The 22,500-nt window shown below is 35.2% G+C and overlaps 1 protein-coding gene across 9 annotated transcripts in view; it reads right to left on the bottom strand.

The window, feature by feature from the left end:
- LOC144979489 (uncharacterized) overlaps positions 1-22,500 on the bottom strand; it is a 215,093-nt gene that overhangs the window by 73,770 nt on the left and 118,823 nt on the right. For 5 of the 9 annotated variants that reach the window (XM_078926198.1, XM_078926188.1, XM_078926213.1 and 2 more), the window contains exons 13-16: positions 19,637-19,772; positions 4,030-4,208; positions 1,314-1,538; positions 833-1,030 (exon numbers count right to left, since the gene is read on the bottom strand). In XM_078926198.1, coding sequence (XP_078782324.1) covers positions 833-1,030; positions 1,314-1,538; positions 4,030-4,208; positions 19,637-19,772 — 738 coding nt within the window. Of the gene's footprint in view, positions 1-832; positions 1,031-1,313; positions 1,539-3,372; positions 3,394-4,029; positions 4,209-19,636; positions 19,773-22,500 lie in introns of all 9 variants that reach the window. The other 4 variants (XM_078926172.1, XM_078926181.1, XM_078926218.1 and 1 more) reach the window with 1 other exon arrangement.

Raw genomic sequence — 22,500 nt, 5'->3', positions numbered from 1 at the left:
ATATCTGGTTTTAAATTCTGAAACAATTATGTTTTGAGATTCGTTTTCTTTTCTTCTGTGTTTCTTGACTTTTCTACAAAGCCTACACAGTTCATTCAAATGTTTATCATGAATTTCTCAAGTGTGCTCCATGACTAAATGAAATTTAAAAAATCATAATAAATTCAATTTTGTTGACGCCCAGATGGAATTTAAGCAACATAGTTCAATTATAATAGATTCTATTTGTGGAAGAATAAAAGTTGTTCTATGTTTCTGTTTGAAGAATTCATTTTTTTATTGGAAAAATTAATGCATTTTAAAATACAGAAAAACGGTCTATTTAGGATTGAAATATCACGATCATTATATACAGCACTGGCATAAAATACATATGAATGGAAAGAGAAAATCTTGATAATTATTACAGAGTAAAGAAATTTGTGTTTAAGCTCATTATGAAGTGATAACAAAGAGATGAAAGTGAACATAAATCGACTGGTATCATCCGATATCACCGTAACTGAACTCACTAGGGGATTCCCCGTAATTTGGCAGGCGTGACCCCGTTCAACCTCGGGTCATGACTTGAACTAAGTTACCGTTCAGGCGATATTTTCAAAAAAGAGAGAGAGAGAGAGAGAGAGAGAGAGAGAGAGAGAGAGAGAGAGAGAGAGAGAGAGAGAGAGAGAGAGAGAGAGAGAGAGAGAGAGAGAGGGGGGGGGGAGTTATCTGTAAGGGCTTCTACATTTCAAATTGAATTTTACAATATATACGTAGTATTATTATGTTTGAAATAAAAATTAAGAAAACAGCTTATAGAATCAAAGGAAAGTAGGTATGGGATATTTACCTTTGTGTGCAATTCAGCATTTTCCTTCTCCAAATTTTGGCTTTCTTCTTCAAGAGATTTAATTCTTTCTACATTGTCCTGTAACTGTACCATAGATCGTTGCATCTGGCGGGTGTCAAACTCCAGCTTGCTTAGTTGTGTATTTTTGGCTGAAACTGCTTCGTGGAGGATTCTGTTTTCTCTCTCAAGATCTTTCACCTAATGAACATCAATTTGTCAATATTCTCATTTGTGATTAACTATCTCCAAATGGTGATATGGCAGTGGGAGGGAATCTGATGATTATAATTGAATTTTAAGATTAATCTTTTTTCAAATGAGTTGAAAATATTCCTTCAATGAGGAGAGTGCTTGCTTTATTTCCCTTGAAAAAACTTCTTAAGTTTCCTAAATCTGATCATTTTGATTTTAAATCCCAAGTCCCTTTACCTATTTCATATAGACGTGATGCATTATGTCATAGCTCCATACTCACACTCACCTTCATGTCATTAGTTTTCTCACTACGTTCCCTAATAGAGTCCAGAGTCTGTGCTAGCTGTTCATTTTCTCGTTCCAATTCCCTGACTTGTCTGTCTGCATTGTCCTTGATGGTGTCCAATGCTTTGACCAAACGATCTTTCTCCTCTTTCACTGATGCCATCTCACTCTCAAGCTGGACAACTTGTTCTGATGACTCACAGGCACTTGTTTGGAGTTTTTCCATCTGTATAAAAAAAAAGTCATGACTTAGCAATGACTATCTCGCACAAATCTTTGGGCCTCTTTTTCGCTCACGAAGTGCCCAAATTCGCGACAAAATATGGGACGAAGCCGTTTCGTATAAGCTATTTTAAAAAATGAATAACGTCATTGTTTAACAATGAAAATGATTGAAATTTGGCAGACGACAAGTAAAGAAGTTACTTAACGTCGTGTCAAACGACAAAAGTAATACGGTCACTAGAAATTTAATAAAAAATAAAAATACGTTTTTGTGCTTTCGAGTGAAATATTTCTGAAACTACCGGAAGTGGAGGTTTGGTCATGAACATTTCTTCTTTTTGGTTGTAAAATTTCATTTGAATATGACGAGTACTTTTCCCGTATTTTACAAAACACCATCCTAAATTGTACTTCATTCGTAAAAGACGGAAAGCCATTGCCCCCCTACAGCCCGAATAACAATACGAGTTCAAAACAATTTGGCACCAAACTGAGCGGCTGAGCGGGTCGTGGCAAAGCCCTTTCTGATTGGTTGACCTTGTTTTAAAGTTCATGACTAGTCAAAATGTCTGCGCAGTCTCCCTGGCAGAGGGGTGTTTATCGTCTGCCATTGCGTTTGGGTTCAATAAACAGCTGATAATTTGACTGTTTAATTTACAAGAATTTAAGAAATTATAATGTTAAAAGTTTTCGATTGCAATAAGATCTACAATATCAGCATGGCTTTAATTATTGTGTTCCAAGTCACATTCCACCAGTAACCTTTGTCCCATTGTCTAATTTCTCTTTTCCTTCTATATTTCTTTCGTTTATGCACGCAATCTCCCCCTCCCCCTTCTCTCTCCCTCTCTCTCTCTCTCTCTCTCTCTCTCTCTCTCTCTCTCTCTCTCTCTCTCTCTTCTCTCTCTCTCTCTCTCTCTGTGTGTGTGTGTGTGTGTGTGTGTGTGTGTGTGTGTATGTGTGTGTTATATACCATCCAGCTCTAAAATTATATAAGTTAGAACTCTTCTAATGTTTTCATCATATTCTCTATCAAATTTGCCATAAAATTGCCAAGTTTCAATCTTTTAGTCCACTTATTACGCAAGATACACCAAAGGTCGAAAAAAATGCCGAAAAAGCGTCCCATATTTTCGCGTTTTTTTTTTCTCTTTGCGGGTCATCCAAATACACGACACCTTTGAAACTGCATAACTTGTTTATTTATGAATGGATTTTCAAAATTCAAAAACATTTTTACTCAGTGGAGATAGCGATTTGATTTTAGACAAAAAAGAGAAAAAAAACATTTTTCATAGTCATTGCTACATGACTTCTCCATACAGTTTATGGAACAATCAATAATTCTATTTTCTGCACCCATTAACATATTAATTGTCAGATAAAATAATATTTGTTGTAGATATGAGATTTCTAATAAATTGAAAAAATAATACTGCAAAATGGCTCTTCATTCTTCACAATTTTAAGCTGAGTATTTCAGGATCATTTGAGAAACTAACGATTGAACACTATTAAAATCTTCATGTAGTTTAATCGTTATGGCTATAGACGTTTCTATCTTTTTGAATGCAAAAAGCTTTGAACTTTGGTTAACATTATCATTTCTCTTAATGGCAAAACTTTAAAGCAATTTAACCAACATATTTCTCTTCATTGTAAAAATCAAAAAAACAAAATAAATCAATATTGACTTGAAATGAGATAATAAAAAGTAAATGCGTTGAAGAAGAAGAAAAAAAACTTGTATAAAGAAAAACAGTGAGCCACAAACTTAATGGAACATATGTAACATCTATATAACATTCAAATAAAACCAAATTCATGCTCTGTACCTGGGCTTGAGCTAGTTTACTCTGAAATTATCAAATACAGAGGAATAACAATGATAATGACAAATCTATTGGATTACAGAGGCAATTATATAACTACATCAGCGTGTGTTTTGTTGTAGAATTCTTTTTGTTCTTAGATTCCCTATTTTAAATATGAAAATATATTTCCAGTGGCAACAAACATTCAGTTCATATCACACTAATCAACGCTAACTTAAGTGAATTATACTCAAACATAAAGTCTAGCTGACTAGTTCCCAAATCAAGAATTTATTAATCAATAATATTTGTCCATTTTACAAAAAGTACAAATTTATCTATACTAGCGAAACTTTCGGCAGTCACAAAAATACTACATACATTGTTTAAAGTTGTATTAAACATTTAACATTTTGGTTCACTTAAGCACCTAAACAGTCTTATACTCTATTTTCAGTATTTCGTCTTCAATGTGTTAGTGTCCTTGGAAGATAATAAGATGATGAATATTGCCAAACTAAATCAAATTTACTTAGACAAATATTATACTGTTGAATTCATAATTTCTTCTGTTTTTGAAATGAAATAGTTCACAGAAATATTTGGAGTCTCTTTATATCTCTCATGTAACTCAAAAGTCTCAACTTAGGCTACCCTGAAAATGTTGCTTTCACTGACCCTCTTGGTAAGTCTTTGATTCTCTTTCTCTAGCTCCAGGCTAATCCCAGCACTCTGAATCAGTGACTCCTCCTTCATTTCTGCCAATTTCGATGACAGACGTTGGTTTTCCAATTCCAGTCGAAGGATTCGGGCATGGGATGTCTCTGAGAGTTGATCTGACAAGGAGCCGCCCATGCCTGAGGATTAAATACAACTCATTACGAGAAAACAAGAGCACCATGTTCGAGAATTGCAAATTTATGTTAACACACAAAAATTTGTGCCTTCAATAAAATTTGAACCTGCAATTTAATCAGTAGGCAAGTCACATAGATACAATTTCATGGGAAAATTTTGATGATAGTCATCAACCTGCAGTGATCTATAAGAATGCCTGGTCGATTTTGCTTCATTCAACCAAATGCTAGGTCTGTAGTAGGTATTGGCAATCATGCCTCTCCAATCCTCTCAAACATTAGCTCTCTTCAAAATTAAAAAAAAAAGCTATATCACTCTCTATGACTCTCTAACGAGGACCAATTTGCCTGAAAAACACACCGGTGAAGCCAGTTTGCCTGAAAAAAGATGCGACTTTATTTTTTTGCGATCTGCGACTCGCTGTTTGAATGCCAACCTTCCCAGAGTGAAAAGTGTATTTAATTCTATGATCCTAAAAGTGTTTTTTTTTTAAGTAAAAAAAAAAGAAAAAAGTATTTAGTCTGCATGATTGAAAACAAAATTTATATAAAAGCTAACACCAAACCCATAGCAAAATAAACGAGCTTCGTCATTTAAACACTCATTCACAGCAATCTCTAATGATTACAGAATTATCTGGTTTATGGAGACACCATTATGATTCGAAACACCCCAAAGAAGTGATCAAGAGACCCAAACCATGGTACTTGTTTTGATGCTAGTGTTGGTATAGGTTGTTGTAGTGATGATGCTCTAGTGGTCGTGGTGATAATGATGATGATGTGGTGGTAGTGGATGTGGCAGTGTCAATGCTGTGATGGTGGTTGTAGCAGTGGTAACTACTACTATCACTACTGCTACTTTTGGTTCAAATATGGGAAATACCCACCTATGTAATATACAAGTTGAATACCCCAAAAATAGTCTTAGTGCATTTTTATTAACCTACAGCATTCTTACAGCTCACCATTTCGATCACTGTTAGTTTGCCTGTTTGCTATATTAAGAGAGTTATTATTTAAGTTGGTTCGGTTATTGTTTCTCTTTATTTCATTTGGCCTCATGTTGGTCCTTCTTCCCCTCTTTGCTGTTATTGTCTTATTTTCAGATGTCACATTCTCATTTTGTTTACTTGAAGTCCTGAATACCATCAAAATGATCAGCTGTTGTCATTGTGTTTTGCTGATGTATTGATGTGTGGTTTTCTATTGGCATGCTGTTGTGAGTGTCATTAACTGGTATGTTGATCAGAGACCTTGGACACCATTGTGTGTTATGTACTTTGTGTGCTCGATTAGAATGAAAAGGTGGAGGTCTGTGATCTATTTGAATATTTTATTTTTCCTTGTTTCCGCACACCACCACAACTTGGTCGTAGCCGCTGGTGATCATTACTGTGATACCAAGACGATTCTATGTCATTCCAAATGTTTTTGTAATATGAATAAAAATAGATATGGCACATCGTGACTAAAAATCTTATAGTCAATGTAAACAATAAAGGTCTAATAAAATTCTTCAAACACTGGGATCCCTCTAACACTAGCTCTCTTCAAAAAAGCTATATCACACATCTGTCCATCTGTCATCCACATATTGAGGCTTATTACATGTCATTTGTTGTGTTTATCTATTACCTGTTTTTCTTGCAATATGTTTTTTTTAAATTCATCTGATACGAGCCTGACCAATAGATTTAATTCACCTATTTTATCCTCTCTGACAAATTCCTTGTCGAAACTCAATTCTTCACCTCCACTGGGAATTGGAAGTAAAATAAACATAGCTGCCAACTTTTCAAATATAATAATAATAATAATAATAATAATAATAATAATAATAATAATAATAATAATAATAATAATAATAATAATAATAGTCTTTATTGTCCATAAATATGGCAATTTGTCATTTAGTTACACTTGTTATAATGTTAAACGATAACTGTAACATTGAACAGATATTTCACTCCTACTCCTCTCTCTCTCTCTCTCTCTCTCTCTCTCTCTCTCTCTCTCTCTCTCTCTCTTCCTCTCTTTCTTTCACACGTGCGATATACACAACATAAACATATTCATTTCGTTTTCAATTTGTTACGATTGTGGCAATTCGACGCCAAAAATTATCATCATTTTCAATTGGTCAGTTAATCTTACATTAAATAAATTAATCAGTTAATCAGTCAACGAATCAATCCTTGGTTTTTCTGTACCATATGAAATATTCAAAAATTTTATTGCTGATGGAACGAACGTTGATTTATACTTGTTAGTTTTACATTTAATCTGACAAAACCTTCTCCCAGATGGTAAAAGACTAAATTCATGGTATAAAATATGTTTTTTATTGTTGGTAATTGAGAATGCTTTCCTTTCTATTGCTTTTCCATGAATTCTTTCTACTCCATCAAGAGGATGGTTTATTATTTTTGATGCCTCTTTGATAGATTTTGAAATTTTTGATTTATCTTTAAGTCGGCATCCTCCAAACCATATGGTGCAGCCAAACTCAATTACACTTTTAATCAATGAGTCATAAACTCTTAACATAGTTTTCTTCCTTACTTGAAATGTTCTCAATTTCCTTAGGATGTATAATCTTTGGGCAACTTTCTTAGATATTATATTAATATGTTGAGAGAAATTGATGGAACTATCAATGGTTATTCCTAAATATTTAAAATAGTCAACTATCTCAACATCATCTTTACCAATCGCCACACACTTTAGGTCGTTTTTATTTTTTACACCAAACACCTGTTCTTTCGTTTTTTCAACATTTAATTCAAGCTGATTTTGTTTACACCAATCGGTGAATATATTTATTTGTTTGAAATAATTCTTTTCGGTAACTTTATCTTTTAATAAGCCAAGAATAGCAGTATCATCTGCATATTTCACTATAAAACAATTTTGAAAGGATGGTCTGCAGTCGTTGGTGTATAAGATGTACAGGATTGGGGAACTCACGCAGCCTTGGGGACATCCGTTCGACAATTGTTGGAAATATGTTCACCCAATTTTACACATTGCGGTCTATGGGTCAGTGTCACAGTAAAGGTTGTTCACAATTATCTTATTAAATTTTATTTTATTAAGAACTGAATTCATCTCACTCCAGTTATATTTCGGTAGGCTGAGATAAACTTTACCTTCTAATATTAGATCGTCTTTCCTTTTATAGCCTTCCCTCGAATTAATTTCTAATTAGTGAATACTTTTCGTTCTACATTCTGTCACGTAGCCACTTATTATAAAAGCTGATAGGTCTAACATTTGACACTCACTTTCTCTCCACAATCTATGCCGGACGGCCAGTCGCTCTATTCCTATATATATACTGGAAGATTTTTATCTTTTGGGACTTTGTAGATATTATATCTACACCATTAAGACGCCGGAGCTTTTAACTTTGATTGTATAATCTTCAAGGATCAAACCCAAGCCCGCTGTCAAAGGACTACACTATAACCTCTTACCAATTGCCTGGAAGTGGAATTTTACGAGTCCGATCCTGTTATCAGAGGAATAGATCATCCAAGCCCATCAACTGCCTGGAAACGTAAACTTACGAACCTGACATATTATCATAAGTTACGTAAAATATTCATATCTCTATTTGTAACTGCCACGATCACTGTTTATCTCTTTTAATTAAATTTCATCATTATTTTTATTTCATTGTAAACAAATCGTTAATTGTTTTTCATTTATAGTAACTAGTAAATTCTGGGGCCTCATTCTACATATATCTTTATGCATAGTCGAGTAGCTCTTTACTCACTTGAGACCATGACATTTTGGAGGGGACACATATAAAGAATTGAATTTATTTAGTTACATATATCTATTTCATCTAACTTTAAAGTTTAAATTGTAAAACTCTTAATTGCCCCACTTGATCATATTTGAATTGAACTCCCTATTTACAGGATTAATTTTTTTCTCTTTTTCATTTCTTCATTTAAATGGAATAGCAATTTATCCATTCATTCTTTCATTCAAATTGAATAGCATTTTATTGATTCATTCCTTCATTCATTTATTCATTTATAAATTATTCATTCATTCATTGTTCATTCATTTATTTATTCATTCATTCATTCATCCATTCATTCGTTTATTCACTCATTTATCCAATCATTCATACATTTATTCCTCCCTTCATTCTTTCATTCATACATTATCCAGTCATTCATTCATCTATTCACTCAGTTTTTCATTCATTCATTCATTCCTTGTCCACTTTGTTATTATATCACTCATTTCATTTTGTTGTTTGCCTCATTCATGAATTGTTTTCAATATGTTTACATTCCATAACGATTCATTCACCTATCATCCAATCACTCAGTGTTGTGAACACATTTTGTAACTATTGTAAATCTTACGATATTTTATTGTTTTGTATTTCAGACATCACTGTTAAACACTCTTCAATGCCTAATTACAATTGTTGAACAACCATTGAACAAGAGAGAGGTCCCAGCCACGAACTGAGTTGGTAAATATATCCTTCATTATTCTCTTTTACATGAGTTGGGCATCACATAGTAACTATAGACATCGTGATTTGTTTTGCATAGTGATTTGTTTTAAATGCATTTTTGGCATTTTACTGTTACCGAAAACCACTTATATATTATGTTCTGAAAAGTGAGTCTTTAAAAAACTAAATAATAATAAAAGGAGTCTACTTGCCGTCGTGTTATATTTAGTGATAGATAACTTGGGATTATTTTGGCATCCTATTATTGTTATCACACTCTAGTATATTAGCGTCATTGCGAATAATTGTACACAAACTAACGACGAGTCACACACATTGGTGATACATTTTTCGTAGTAACATAGTTTAGAGTACACGCGATTGACACATTGTTATTGACTCAAGTCATAATAACTACGCATTGTATTGACACATTGCTTTATAAGATATAAGGATAAAAGGCATCAAATTCAACAATACATAGTAAGTTGAAATAAGAGAGAGAGATTTCTAAAAATAGAACAGTTCATTCCAGTAAGTGTAAATAAATAAAACAGTCAGTAACAGTATCCTGTCAATATAATATATATAAAATATCGAAACTAATTTATTGCAACATGGAAGCATATAAAAGATACTTAAGTCTCGCAAAGGACTTAGAAATACCCAAGGAAAGAATATTTTCATGGTGCGAAGAGAAAGTAAAAGAAGAAAAAGAACATGAAGAAAGAATTCGTAGAGAAGAAAATGAAGAAAGAATTCGTAGAGAAGAAAATGAAGAAAGAATTCGTAGAGAAGAAAATGAAGAAAGAATTCGTAGAAAAAATAGAAAGAATTGAGAAGAAAAAAAAAATTCGTAGAGAAGAAAATGAAGAAAGAATTCGTAGAGAAGAAAAAGAACATGAAGAAAGAATACGTAGAGAAGAACGAGAAGAAAGAGTCCAAGAAAGGGAACTAAAAAGACAAATAGCTTTAGCAGAAGAAGAAACCAAAAGGACCCAAATGATGCTGGAAATTGAAAAAACAAAAACCGGTCATGAAAGAAAACATAATAATAGTGATGAATTTTTCGTGAAACTTCCACGCATGCCAACATACGATGAACGCTCAGACTGCCTAGAATCCTTCTTACACCGATTCGAAGTTCAGGCTAAAGGTTATCGTTGGCCAGAAAGCAAATGGGCCACAGCCTTGATTAACTGCTTATCTGGAGAACCACTAAAAGTTTTCTATACCTTAACAACTGAAGATGCAGATGACTATGGTAAAATTAAAGACGCTCTACTAAAAAGATTTAGATTAACGGAAGATGGTTACCAGGAAAGGTTTCACACTGCAAAACCGGAAAGTGGAGAAGACTTTAATACATTCGTGAACCGAATTACTCAATTTCTAAATCGGTGGCTTGAGTTGGCAAACGTAAAACAAGACGACTTTGCAGGCCTTTACTATCTCACGCTGAAGAATCGAATCTATCAAGCTTGCAACCCAGATTTAGTCGCATTCTTTAAAGAGAGAAAGCCAGAAAACTTGGACAAATTAAAAATCTACGCAGAAAACTTTAACAGCGCACATCCATTGACACCCCTTAGCAGAACATTGAAGGAACCATACTACGCTGCCGCTGCTCAGAGTCCATGTACACCTAAAGTTCAATACTCAAATAGAACGAGCCGATCAATCACTCGGAACACGCAAGTGAAACAGGATGACCATAGTAACAAACCATGGAACAAACAGTTCAATAGAGACCATAGCCGACCCTATCAAAACAAAACAAGAAATAGCACTGACAAGAATACTGAGTATAAGAAAACCAACAAACCTATAATTAAATGTCAATATTGTGGAATGAAAGGCCACACAGCAGACAAATGTTACAAAATCGTGGGATATCCGAAAGAAACTGCAAATGCATCACTCCAAACCAGTGTAAATAATCAGACACGAGTAATGTCAGGAGAAAATCTCATCTCATGTAGTTCCATATCTGAAGCAGACGTCGGAGGTCATCTTCCGCCAAGCTGATCTATCTCTTGCCAATTCTATTAAAGCAGCGCCACCTTTCTCAGCTTCATCTGTCCAAGTTCTTATCCCTTTCAAATACGTTATTCTTTGTCTTCCTCTTATTCTTTTTCCATTCATCTTTCCAGTCAAGGCGAGTATTTCCAAACCAGGGTGGCGGATAATGTGTCCTAAAAATTCCATTTGGCGTTTGATGATTTTTGTTATCAGTGATCTTTTTCTGTTTGCCATTTCTAAAATTTCTTCATTTCTTTTCCTTTCCATCCATGACACCCTCATTATTCTTCTGTAAAACCACATTTCCACTGCCTCCAGTCTTTTAACCATGGTCTTGTTTATGGTCCAGCTCTCACAACCATATAGCAGCACAGACAGTACATAGCAATCCAGGACTTTGATTTTTGTTTTCATGCTAATATTCCTGTTTTTCATAATTGTATGCAGCTGGTTGAATGCATTCTTCGCCATACCTATTCTTTTCTTTATTTCACAATCTGATTTTCCATTGGATGTTACATTGAAGCCTAAATATTTGAAACATTCAACTTGTTGTATTGTTTGTCCTCTGCTTGTTATTACACAGGCTGGTGGGTTATTATTCTTAGATACCGTCATACATTCTGTTTTAGATATATTCAGTTCCAGTCCCATATTTTCACTACTCCTGACTACAACATCCAGTAATTCTTGTAGTTCATGTTCAGATTCTGCCAGTAGAACCGTATCATCTGCATACCTCAGATTTGTTACATTCTTTCCTCCAATACACACCCCCTTCTTATGTTCGATATCTCTTAATATCATTTCACTATAGAGGTTGAATAAATCTGGAGACAAAACACACCCCTGCCTAACTCCTCTTCTAATAGGTGTAAAACTGCTTAGTTCGTTGTCAACACGCATTGCTGCTTCTTGTTCCCAGTACAAATTCCGTAATATTCTTAAATCTTTACCATCAATGTCCAAGGATGATAGAATTTTGAATAGTTTTTCGTGTTGTACTTTATCAAAGGCTTTTGAATAGTCGATGAAACACATATACAGATCTTTATTTACTTCAATACATCTTTCCATCAGCATTGATAATGTGAATATTCCATTTCTGGTACCCTTGTCCTCAACAAAACCAAATTGCATCTCCCCAATTTCAGGTCGTATTTTATTTCTTATTCTTAGTAAAATTATCTTCAAAAGAATTTTTGTGAGGTGGCTCATTAGGCTAATAGTTCTGTGTTGTTCACAATCAACTGCCCCTGGCTTTTTTGGTAGTGCTATAAAAATGGATCGTTTCATATCAGTTGGCATTTTTCCTGTGTCATACACTTGATTTAGAAGGTTTGTGATGAATTCAATCCCCCATTCACCCAGGCCAGTCAAGGCTTCAATTGTTATGGCATCAGGTCCTGCAGCTTTTCCATTTTTCATGCTTTTCATGACGTTCCTAACTTCATCTTTCATTATAGAAGGCCCTTCCAGTTCTTTTATCATAGGCATTTCTCCTCGATTATCAAAAAAAAGTTCTTCAATATATTCTGACCATCTGTTTAGAATGCAGTCTTTGTCCATGATGGTGTTTCCACGCTTGTCTTTGATGCATCCACTTTTAGCACCTGATTTAGTTTTGTTTGTCACTTCTTTGATTTTCTGATGGAAGAATTTGCCATTTTTTTCTTTGCAGGACATTATATAGTGACATTGTTCATTTATCCAGTCTTCTTTAGCTTCGTTGCATTTTCTTTTTATCTGCCTGTTCAGAGTCTTGTATTTTTCTTCCTGATTTTTGGCCTTTCTTCTCTCATTCATTAATTCTAATATCTCTGGAGTAATCCATTTCTTCTTCTGCAACTTAAGTGTGGTTGGAACATTTTCTTCTAATGATGCAGCAACACTGTCTTTAAACTGCTCATATTTCTCTTCTATATCTGTTAGTTCTCCAAGCACTTCAAACTTGTTTCTTACTGATAGTTCAAATTTTTCTTGTATCTTCTGTTCCTCCCGGAGAATGTCTAGTTGGTATTTAGGTTTAGCCTTTGCTCTTTTGCAGATTTTCAATTTAACTCGTATGGGGCATAGCACAGGTATATGATCGCTGTTACAGTCAGCCCCCGGCATAGATTTGGCATACAAAACCGAGTTTCGGAAACGTTTGCTGATGACTATGTAATCTATTTGGTTTCTCACTCCATCTCCAGGACTTTTCCATGTCCACTTCCTTCTATTGTGGTTTGTTGACCAAGTATTTGTGATTGTCAGATCATGTTGACGGCACCATTGAATAAGACGATCACCTCTGTCATTTTTGTCTCCCAGACCATGTGGGCCCACAATATCTTCTATTCTTTCTCGGCCCACCTTGGCATTAAAATCGCCCATGATGAGTTTTATGTCTGAAGACTTAAACTGATGCATTGCTTTATCTATTTGTTGATAGAAATTTTCCACTTCTTCATCATCGTGACTGGTGGTTGGGGCGTATATTTGTAAAATATCAAAATCAAAAGGTTTTGCTTGTAGTTTGATTGCCATTACTCTGTCTGATATGGGCCAGAATCCTTTGACTGCTCGCGCCGTTTTATTATCTAGTATAATTCCAACTCCCCTTTGGTGTTCTCCTCCTCCTGAGTATATAATTTTACAGTCATCATAATTAAGTTCTCCTGCTCCTTTCCATCTAACTTCTGATAATCCTAAAACATTGATATTCAATCTCTTCATTTCCATAACTACATTTGCTAATTTTCCTTTCTGGTACAGACTTCTTACATTCCATGTTGCTGTTCGTAATGTTTGGTGGTGCACAGTAGCTGGATGACGGTCGAGAGTCACCTGTTCACCTGCATGACTATCTCTACCGGACGAGGCTGTAATCGAGTTGCTCGAAAAACATCCATTGACGTCGTTGACTAGATTCGCTTGGACGGACATCATGACGATCTTGGGATGATACGTCAGTGGTTTCCCGTTGCCTTCTGACGGATTTTTATCTGGTTTACTCCATAGCCTTTTGACCTCCCGGTCATAACCCACAAGGCAGTGGGAGCATTTGGCAGGTTTTAAGGCGCCTCCCATTCACCTTGATAGTCCCTTCATAGAGTATATGAGGCATTTTGTATGTGTAGCTGTGCTGCCAGACTACCCAACCTCACTCTCCACGACTATCGCCAGTTGGTCCGCGGCTTTACAGCTAACCTATAGATCAGGATCTGTAGGCCGTTCCACGATCCGCCACCTGTGGACGCGCTGGGTTGGGGATGGTCGCCCCAGCTGTACCCAGCAGGAGAAAATATAAATGTGTATTGCGTGAAAGGTATGTCACTTTTAACACAAACTCACAAGTCAGGATCGCTATTTTTTTGTGAAGGCAAAGCTAATGGAACTGATTGCAAAATATTGAGAGACACAGGATGCAGTACAGTAGGAATAAAAGCATCTTTGATCAATGACGAAGACAAAACTGGAAAAACGGTACAATGCATCACATTCAGTGGCACAGTCGAAACCTTTGAAACAGCTAATGTGTACATAGAAACCCCATACTATACAGGAATAGTGGAATGCTGTATACTTCCCAACCCCGTCGCTGATGTTATTTGGCAATATAAAAGGTCTTAAAGACAACCCAACAGATGTAAAAGAATGGTCATTAACCCAAGAAACAGCTTGTCTAGCAGAAACAAGAAAGATGACTAAGACAACAGAGAAGCCAATGACTATTTCTCTTGAACCACAACAATTTGACAGGAACACGTTCATTGAAGAACAGAAAAAGGACCCGACTTTAACATCATATTTCAATATCGCAAACAAAGGGACGAAATCAAAAGTTGAATACATCATTGAAAAAGATATTCTGTTCAGGTTACATAGGAAAAGAAACAAAATAGCTAAACAACTGGTCACGCCAAGTATTTACAGAAACAAAATCCTTGGAATAGCGCACGATTCAATAACTTCTGGACATCTTGGGAGCTCTTCCACATTGAAGAGAATATCCGAGAATTTCACATGGCCTGGAATTACTAAAGACGTCCGAGAATATGTGAAATCGTGTGACACATGCCAAAGAAAGGCAAAAGGCAGAATACCGAGATTGCCATTAGAGACAACCCCAGTTATTGAAAAAGTTTTTCAAAAAGTTGCAATTGACATTATAGGCCCTTTAACAAAATCAGATAGAAACCATACACACATACTAACACTAGTCGATTACGCAACCAGGTGGCCAGAAGCGATAGCATTGAAATCAACTACATCGGATCACATAGCTGAAGCATTGATGACAATTTTTACTAGAATAGGCATACCAAATAAGATACTGTCGGACAATGGACCCCAATTTACATCACATATGATGCATGAAACCATGAAACTCATGGGAATCCAACACTCATTCACAACTCCCTACCACCCCCAAGCAAATGGTCTTTGTGAAAGATTTAATGGCACTCTAAAGAATATGTTAAGAAAAGTGTCAGCAGAAAAACCAGATGATTGGGACAGATACTTACCAGCAATCCTATTTGCATATAGAGAAATACCACAAGAATCTACAGGCTACTCCCCATTTGAGTTGATGTATGGACGATCACCTCGCGGCCCGATCAATATAGTAGCCGACATTTGTAAAGGGAATGAGGAGGACAATAACGAAATTATGTTTGCTTACAAATATGTAAGAAACCTGAAAGACAGAATAGAGGACACGTGTAAGCTAGCACAGGAATCCGTCACTAAAAAAGCAGAGAAATACAAGGAATACTCCGATCGAAAAAGCAAGTCAAGAAAATTTGAGATTGGTGACAAAGAACTAATACTCTTACCCGATGACTCGAGTAAACTTTTAGCTACATGGAAAGGACCATTCAAGGTATTAGCAGTACGATCTGGTGTTAATTACGAGATTCAAATTAACAACACAACAAAGACATTCCATGCAAACATGCTAAAAAAATATTTCGATAGAGACGGATTATCACAACCAATATTTAACCATGTGGAAGCTGCAAATGTAGGATTAATCATCGAAACTCACAGCGATGATGTCGAACTACAACACACCCCACAACACGGTAACTCTAAAAATAGTACAATTAATGACGTCACAATCAATCCTCAACTAAACGAATGTCAGAAACGAGAAATCAGGTCATTATTAGAAAAGTACCAGTCAGTCTTTACAGATGCACCCGGACATACAACATTAGTGGAACACGACATAAAGTTAACCACATCTACCCCTATCAACGTGAAAAACTATCCTATTCCATTTCACGCACGAGAACAAGTTGAAAAGGAAGTTAAGGATATGCTAGATACAGGAATAGTTAGATATTCTTCAAGCCCATACTCATCACCAATAGTAGTAGTGAAAAAGAAAGACGGATCGATAAGGCTATGTATCGACTTTCGCAAATTAAATGAAGCAACAGTGTTTGATGCAGAACCAATACCAAATCAAGAGAATTTATTTGCTGCCTTATCTCAAGCAAAATACATGACAAAATGTGATCTTTCTAGAGGTTACTGGCAGATTCCACTGAAAGAATCATGTAAGAAATACACAGCATTTCAATCACCATTAGGATTGTTAGAATTTAACTATATGCCATTTGGATTATCGACAGCCGCATCGACATTCCAAAGAATGATGCGTATGTTATTAAAAGACATCCCGTCTACACTCTCATACTTTGACGACGCATGTATTTTCTCAAACTCATGGACTGATCACATGACAACCTTAGAATTAGTGCTTGAAGCATTAAAACGTAATTCGTTAACAACAAAACCGTCAAAAACAAGCATTGCATTTTACAAAATTGATTTTCTCGGTCATACCGTTGGTCATGGGACACAGACACCCGAGACAGAAAAACAAACAAAAATCGCACAATTGCAACCACCTAAGACAAAAAAAGAAGTACGCAAAGTACTTGGGCTCCTAAATTTTTACAGGAAATACATTTACAACTTCGCGCACATCGCGACACCGCTAACAAATCTGACAAAGAATGGGTCACCGAACAAAATTGTTTGGACAGAAGCGTGTCAGAATAGCTTTAAACAATTAAAGGCATTACTCTGTTCAGAACCAATTCTTAAATTACCCGACATATCAAAAGAATTTGTTGTAAGAACTGACGCGTCTGATAAGGGCATCGCAGGTGTACTATTACAGGAACATGAGGGAACTCTAATGCCTTGCTTATATGCAAGCAGAAAATTATTGGACAGAGAATCACGATACTCTGTAATAGAGCGTGAAGGACTGGCCATCGTCTTTGCTTTAAAGACATTCAGCAGATATCTACTGCTAAAAGAGTTTGTGGTCGAAACGGACCATAAACCACTCACGTACATAAGAAATAACAAAATGAATAATAGTAGAGTACTAAGGTGGAGTCTATTTTTGCAAAATTACACTTTCAGTATCTCTCACATACCAGGCTGTGAAAATATTCACGCCGACCTACTTTCTCGATTAGTGTAATGACGTGAGAAGGGTATAACTTAACCTCCCATGCATACTGTTAGTTACCTCGAAAATAATGCCAAATCAGAACGCACAATTTCGATAATTTTATTTGTAAACATGATGACCCAACTTAATGTAACATTGAGTATTGTTTGGATATATATACCATACCCATTCATGATTTGGGAAATCTTCTCTTTATCTATTATTGTTATGAATTTTCACTCATTTATGATTAATAATTGAAATGTCAATATTCCATTTACATTTTCATTCATTTCATTCAGTAAATTACCTTCATATCATCGACTTAAATCATGCTTCATTGCCATCACTATTGTTTATCACAATGATTTGTAATCACATTGCCATCATGTTGTTCATCACAATGATTTGTAATCACAATCTTTCATTGTTATTGTCACCCATTCATATACCTATGTTAATATAAACATTTCCATGTCTAGTTAATAAATAATTTAATTGTAGCACAAATCATAACAATGGATTAATGCTAGAGTATCATGATAGTAAATTTACTTCCGTTTGTAAAATCTATCTTTCCCATAATGGTTAAAGAGTATATTTTAAACGTGGGTGGGGGTGTCACAGTAAAGGTTGTTCACAATTATCTTATTAAATTTTATTTTATTAAGAACTGAATTCATCTCACTCCAGTTATATTTCGGTAGGCTTAGATAAACTTTACCTTCTAATATTAGATCGTCTTTCCTTTTATAGCCTTCCCTCGAATTAATTTCTAATTAGTGAATACTTTTCGTTCTACATTCTGTCACGTAGCCACTTATTATAAAAGCTGATAGGTCTAACATTTGACACTCACTTTCTCTCCACAATCTATGCCGGACGGCCAGTCGCTCTATTCCTATATATATACTGGAAGATTTTTATCTTTTGGGACTTTGTAGATATTATATCTACACCATTAAGACGCCGGAGCTTTTAACTTTGATTGTATAATCTTCAAGGATCAAACCCAAGCCCGCTGTCAAAGGACTACACTATAACCTCTTACCAATTGCCTGGAAGTGGAATTTTACGAGTCCGATCCTGTTATCAGAGGAATAGATCATCCAAGCCCATCAACTGCCTGGAAACGTAAACTTACGAACCTGACATATTATCATAAGTTACGTAAAATATTCATATCTCTATTTGTAACTGCCACGATCACTGTTTATCTCTTTTAATTAAATTTCATCATTATTTTTATTTCATTGTAAACAAATCGTTAATTGTTTTTCATTTATAGTAACTAGTAAATTCTGGGGCCTCATTCTACATATATCTTTATGCATAGTCGAGTAGCTCTTTACTCACTTGAGACCATGACAGTCAGAAACTCTTTATACCATTTAATAAGGTAGTTTGGAATATCCATGTTGCACAACTTTTGAAGCAAAATATCTGTGTTCATGGCATTAAAAGCTGACGAAAAGTCGACAAACAGGATTCTGGCGTAATTCGAGGGCGTTTGGTCAAGGTGTTTGAGATCGAATTTGTGGCGGTTAATAGTGCGTCTTCTACACTGAGATGTTGCTGGTATGCAAATTGGTACGGATCTAGCAATTTCAGGTCATAACATTTTTGAAGGAGCTCAGATTTTAAAATTTTTTCTAAACATTTCATTACAAGCGATGTAAGCGCCACTGGACGGAAGTCGTTCAATACGGCCGGACAACACTTTTTTGGAACTGGAACGACAATCGATGTTTTCCAAAGTATTGGCACTGATTGTTCATCGATTGACCTTTGAAAAAGTTTTGTATAAGGTATAGCCAATTGTTGGTGACAGTTTTTCAAAATAGTTCTGGTAATGTTGTCTGGTCCTGGTGCTTTATGTTCTTTACATCTCCGGAAGAGGGAGCTTACAGTTTCTTCTTCAACATTTGGAGGTGGCTCATTGTTATTTGACAAACAGTTGTGAACAGGTGGAAGCCTGTCAAAACGACAGTAAAAATCATTTAATTTGTTGACATCATAAAATAAGGAACGCTCATAATAACAATAATATAGTAGTATTAGTAATAATAATGGATCAATAATAATAATTCATTAGGCTCACATGCCTTGTTTACCACAAATTAGTCAAAAATTACAAGATACGGATTTTGAACTAAAAATAAGGACTTACGGACTCAGGAAGTCAAACACGGAACAAATCCGTTTTTAACGGAACGGTTGGCAGCTATGAATAAATAGAGGAATCTTTTTGTGAGATTTTTAACCAAGGCTAAGGAATCAGTTTCCTCGATTTGCCATATCAACTTTTACTAAAAATTTAAAGTTGCACTTTCCTTTTGCCAGGGAAGCAACAAAAAAGAATAGGAATCAGGTTGGATTGGTTGTTCTTCATTCTCTCTCCTCAGTTGTTGTTCAATTTGTAAATGATAAAAATAAAATATCAAAAAGACTTACTTCCAATACGAGACCGGGCTGCTGACAATTCACTTTCCAAACTTGCACTTTCATTCATACTGGATTTTTTCTCAAACTCCAATCGAGCGTTTTGCTCTGTCAAATATTCCAACTTTTCTCTTTCCATTTCTCTTTCCTACAGTGTAGAATGGACAAGAAAAAGGAGATTATTTATCGATATTCATATTTCCAAAATCCCAAGCTCTCAATTTCTTACACTGAATTTTACTTGGTGGACATGTAAATTTAATAGACATTTGTAAAATCAATGTAAAATTAATAAACAAGTGAGAATTGAGAAAAACATGTTTCAGGGAATTTAATTATATTACCTGAGTCCAACGCTGCAATATATGATCACCAGATATTTTACAAAATACACCTTAAAAATAACTTAATAAACGACTCTTTTATTATTTTATTATAATCAAGCAAGGGATAAAAGTACTTAATTCAATTAATTACAAGAATTTTAGTACCGTTAATTTTAATATTTGCCATGATAAAAGTGTAAATTACATGTTTATTCCAAAATATTAACGAAAGTTATCAAGGAACCAGAGATTGATTCCAGTTTCTGGTGTTGAGCAGAAAGTAACAACTGCTTACTCCACTTTGCATACGATGCTAGTCCATTGCAAAGTAAAGTTCTATCTCACTACTGAATGTGTGTGTGTGTGTGTGTGTGTGTGTGTGTGTGTGTGTGTGTGTGTGTGTGTGTGTGTGTTTTTGTTGTTTAGCATGTGATTACACTTGGAAAGTATTTATGGGATGATAAGTGCTTACAGGCTTTCACAGCAGGTACGAAATATGTGCTGATTTGGCAAAAGCCCTCGGATGTCACACAAGCTGGTTTTAAGATACAAGCAAATAAAGGTTAAAAATCGTTATCTGCATGATTTTCGTTTTTTCACTCCATCGTTTTTATTATCCATCCAATTACATTCTCATGAAAGGATTTTACAATTTGAAGCTTATAGATAATTTAATTAAATTTTTTTTTTTTTCTGAGCTCTATCGAAGCAAAATACCTTCAAAATTGAACTCAAATCTGTCTCTATTGTAGATGATTTCAATTCAGTGTGGAGAAACCGAAACGTTTACCAAACCCCAAAATATTACATATCATCCTTTTTGTCATTGTTCACTCTTTGGAATGCAAGTCAGTGCGCATGGATATAAGCTATTATTCAGTCAGTATAACGACTTCGCATAGCTACAAACCAAACGATTAATGTGATAAGCAATAGTCCAACTTTCCATTTACTGTCCTATTGGGAAATAACGTGTCATCAATAAAATCATGTGACCATCACATTTATTTTATTTTCAATTTTGTTTCATAATTTCCAATATAAGATGTCTAAAATAATATCACCCATGACATGGTACTATGAGTATGAGTACTAGAGCAATCGACCAGCGAGGATGAAGCCGCACACGAATCGCCTCCTCCGTATGTATCATGTAGTCAAGAAGGTCAAAAAAGCGGGGAAATAAAGAAAGAATCTTTGGTTTGTGTTACAGAAGGGATTTTTATTTTTGGGTATGAATGTGGTGTGCAAGTGCTGTTGTGATGATAATGCAACTATTTTAAACAATTTGTAGTAAATATGTATGTCTTGTCTTTAAAAGGGATTTTCTCCGTTTTAAAAATTTTTGACCACTCCCCCCCCCCCCCCCCCCCCCACAAATGTAAATAACTTGGCTCTAATTAAGGTAATTATACAATTCAAATAGCACTTTGTCCAGAAACTCGAATATGTAAATATATGAGATTCGAATTTTCCAAGAACCGACATGTTTTTCCAGAACACCACACATATAAGGAAAACTAATACTATTATTAAAAGGACAATGGAGGACATAGAAAAGAAAAAAATAAAATAAAACTAGAATTTTCTTGAATAAGAAACCTATCAGTTTGCTTGTCTAGTGCTCTATCAATTAAACCATGAAAACCTCCTCTGATATATATTATATACACACATGCAAAAGTAACAACATTTTTATACGCTACATTACTATTGTTTATCTGTGTGTTGGAGTCAAGAATTTTATATAATCTAAAAAGAACATTCATTAAACCCCATGTACACTTAGTTATATTACACACTGTCAATCATAGCGGGGATGGTAAACATTTGAGTTAATTGATATTTCAGACTTCGGAAATGACGCAAAGAAGGAATTATAAAGTAAGTTACAGAGACAATTGTGAAAATGCAAGGTTTCAACTTCTCGAAACAGAACCCTTTGGCACCAATGTCCCCTGATTGAACATTGCCATGTTGCTTGTTACTGGTTACAAGTTATCTACTGTTTTAAACAAAAAATATTATCTTTGTAAAATCATTTTGTAGTTACTTTGATTTCAATTCTTTTACTCTTGAAAATATGCCAAAACTGAGCCTCGATGGGAGAGCCTGTCAACTTGGCCATATTCATGCTAAACGGTGATTAGCTGAGTTTGTACATCTTTTCAATGTTAGAGTTACCTGCTATTGTATTATCGCAAAGTTCAACAACGAAAGGGCATGTGAAAAATCAAAGACAGCCAGGTCAAAACCGAATAACAACGACCAATGATGATCGAACTTTTGCTCCACACACAGCCAACCCGTTTCTTATGCCTCTGATAACACTGTGGAAAACATTTCAAGTTGGACAATGGTAAGAAGACTCGCAATTGCTGGACTCAGACCGAGAAGGCATCTATGGAATTCCATTGAGATAAAGACCTTGGTACTCTAATAGTCAGCTGTAAATCCAGGCCCCAATCTTATTGAGCACTTCTGAGATCTCCTCAGCATACCTACAAGGGAAAAACAGTGCCAAGCAAGGATTGCTTCACGAGCTTAAAC

Source organism: Berghia stephanieae, chromosome 1 (genome assembly GCF_034508935.2).
Source record: "Berghia stephanieae isolate SIO BIC M18660-M18661 chromosome 1, UCSD_Bste_1.3, whole genome shotgun sequence".
In the NCBI taxonomy this organism is placed as follows: domain Eukaryota; kingdom Metazoa; phylum Mollusca; class Gastropoda; order Nudibranchia; family Aeolidiidae; genus Berghia; species Berghia stephanieae.
The sequence above is the reverse complement of the archived record's forward strand: the minus strand, read 5'-3'. Positions and strand labels throughout refer to the sequence as shown.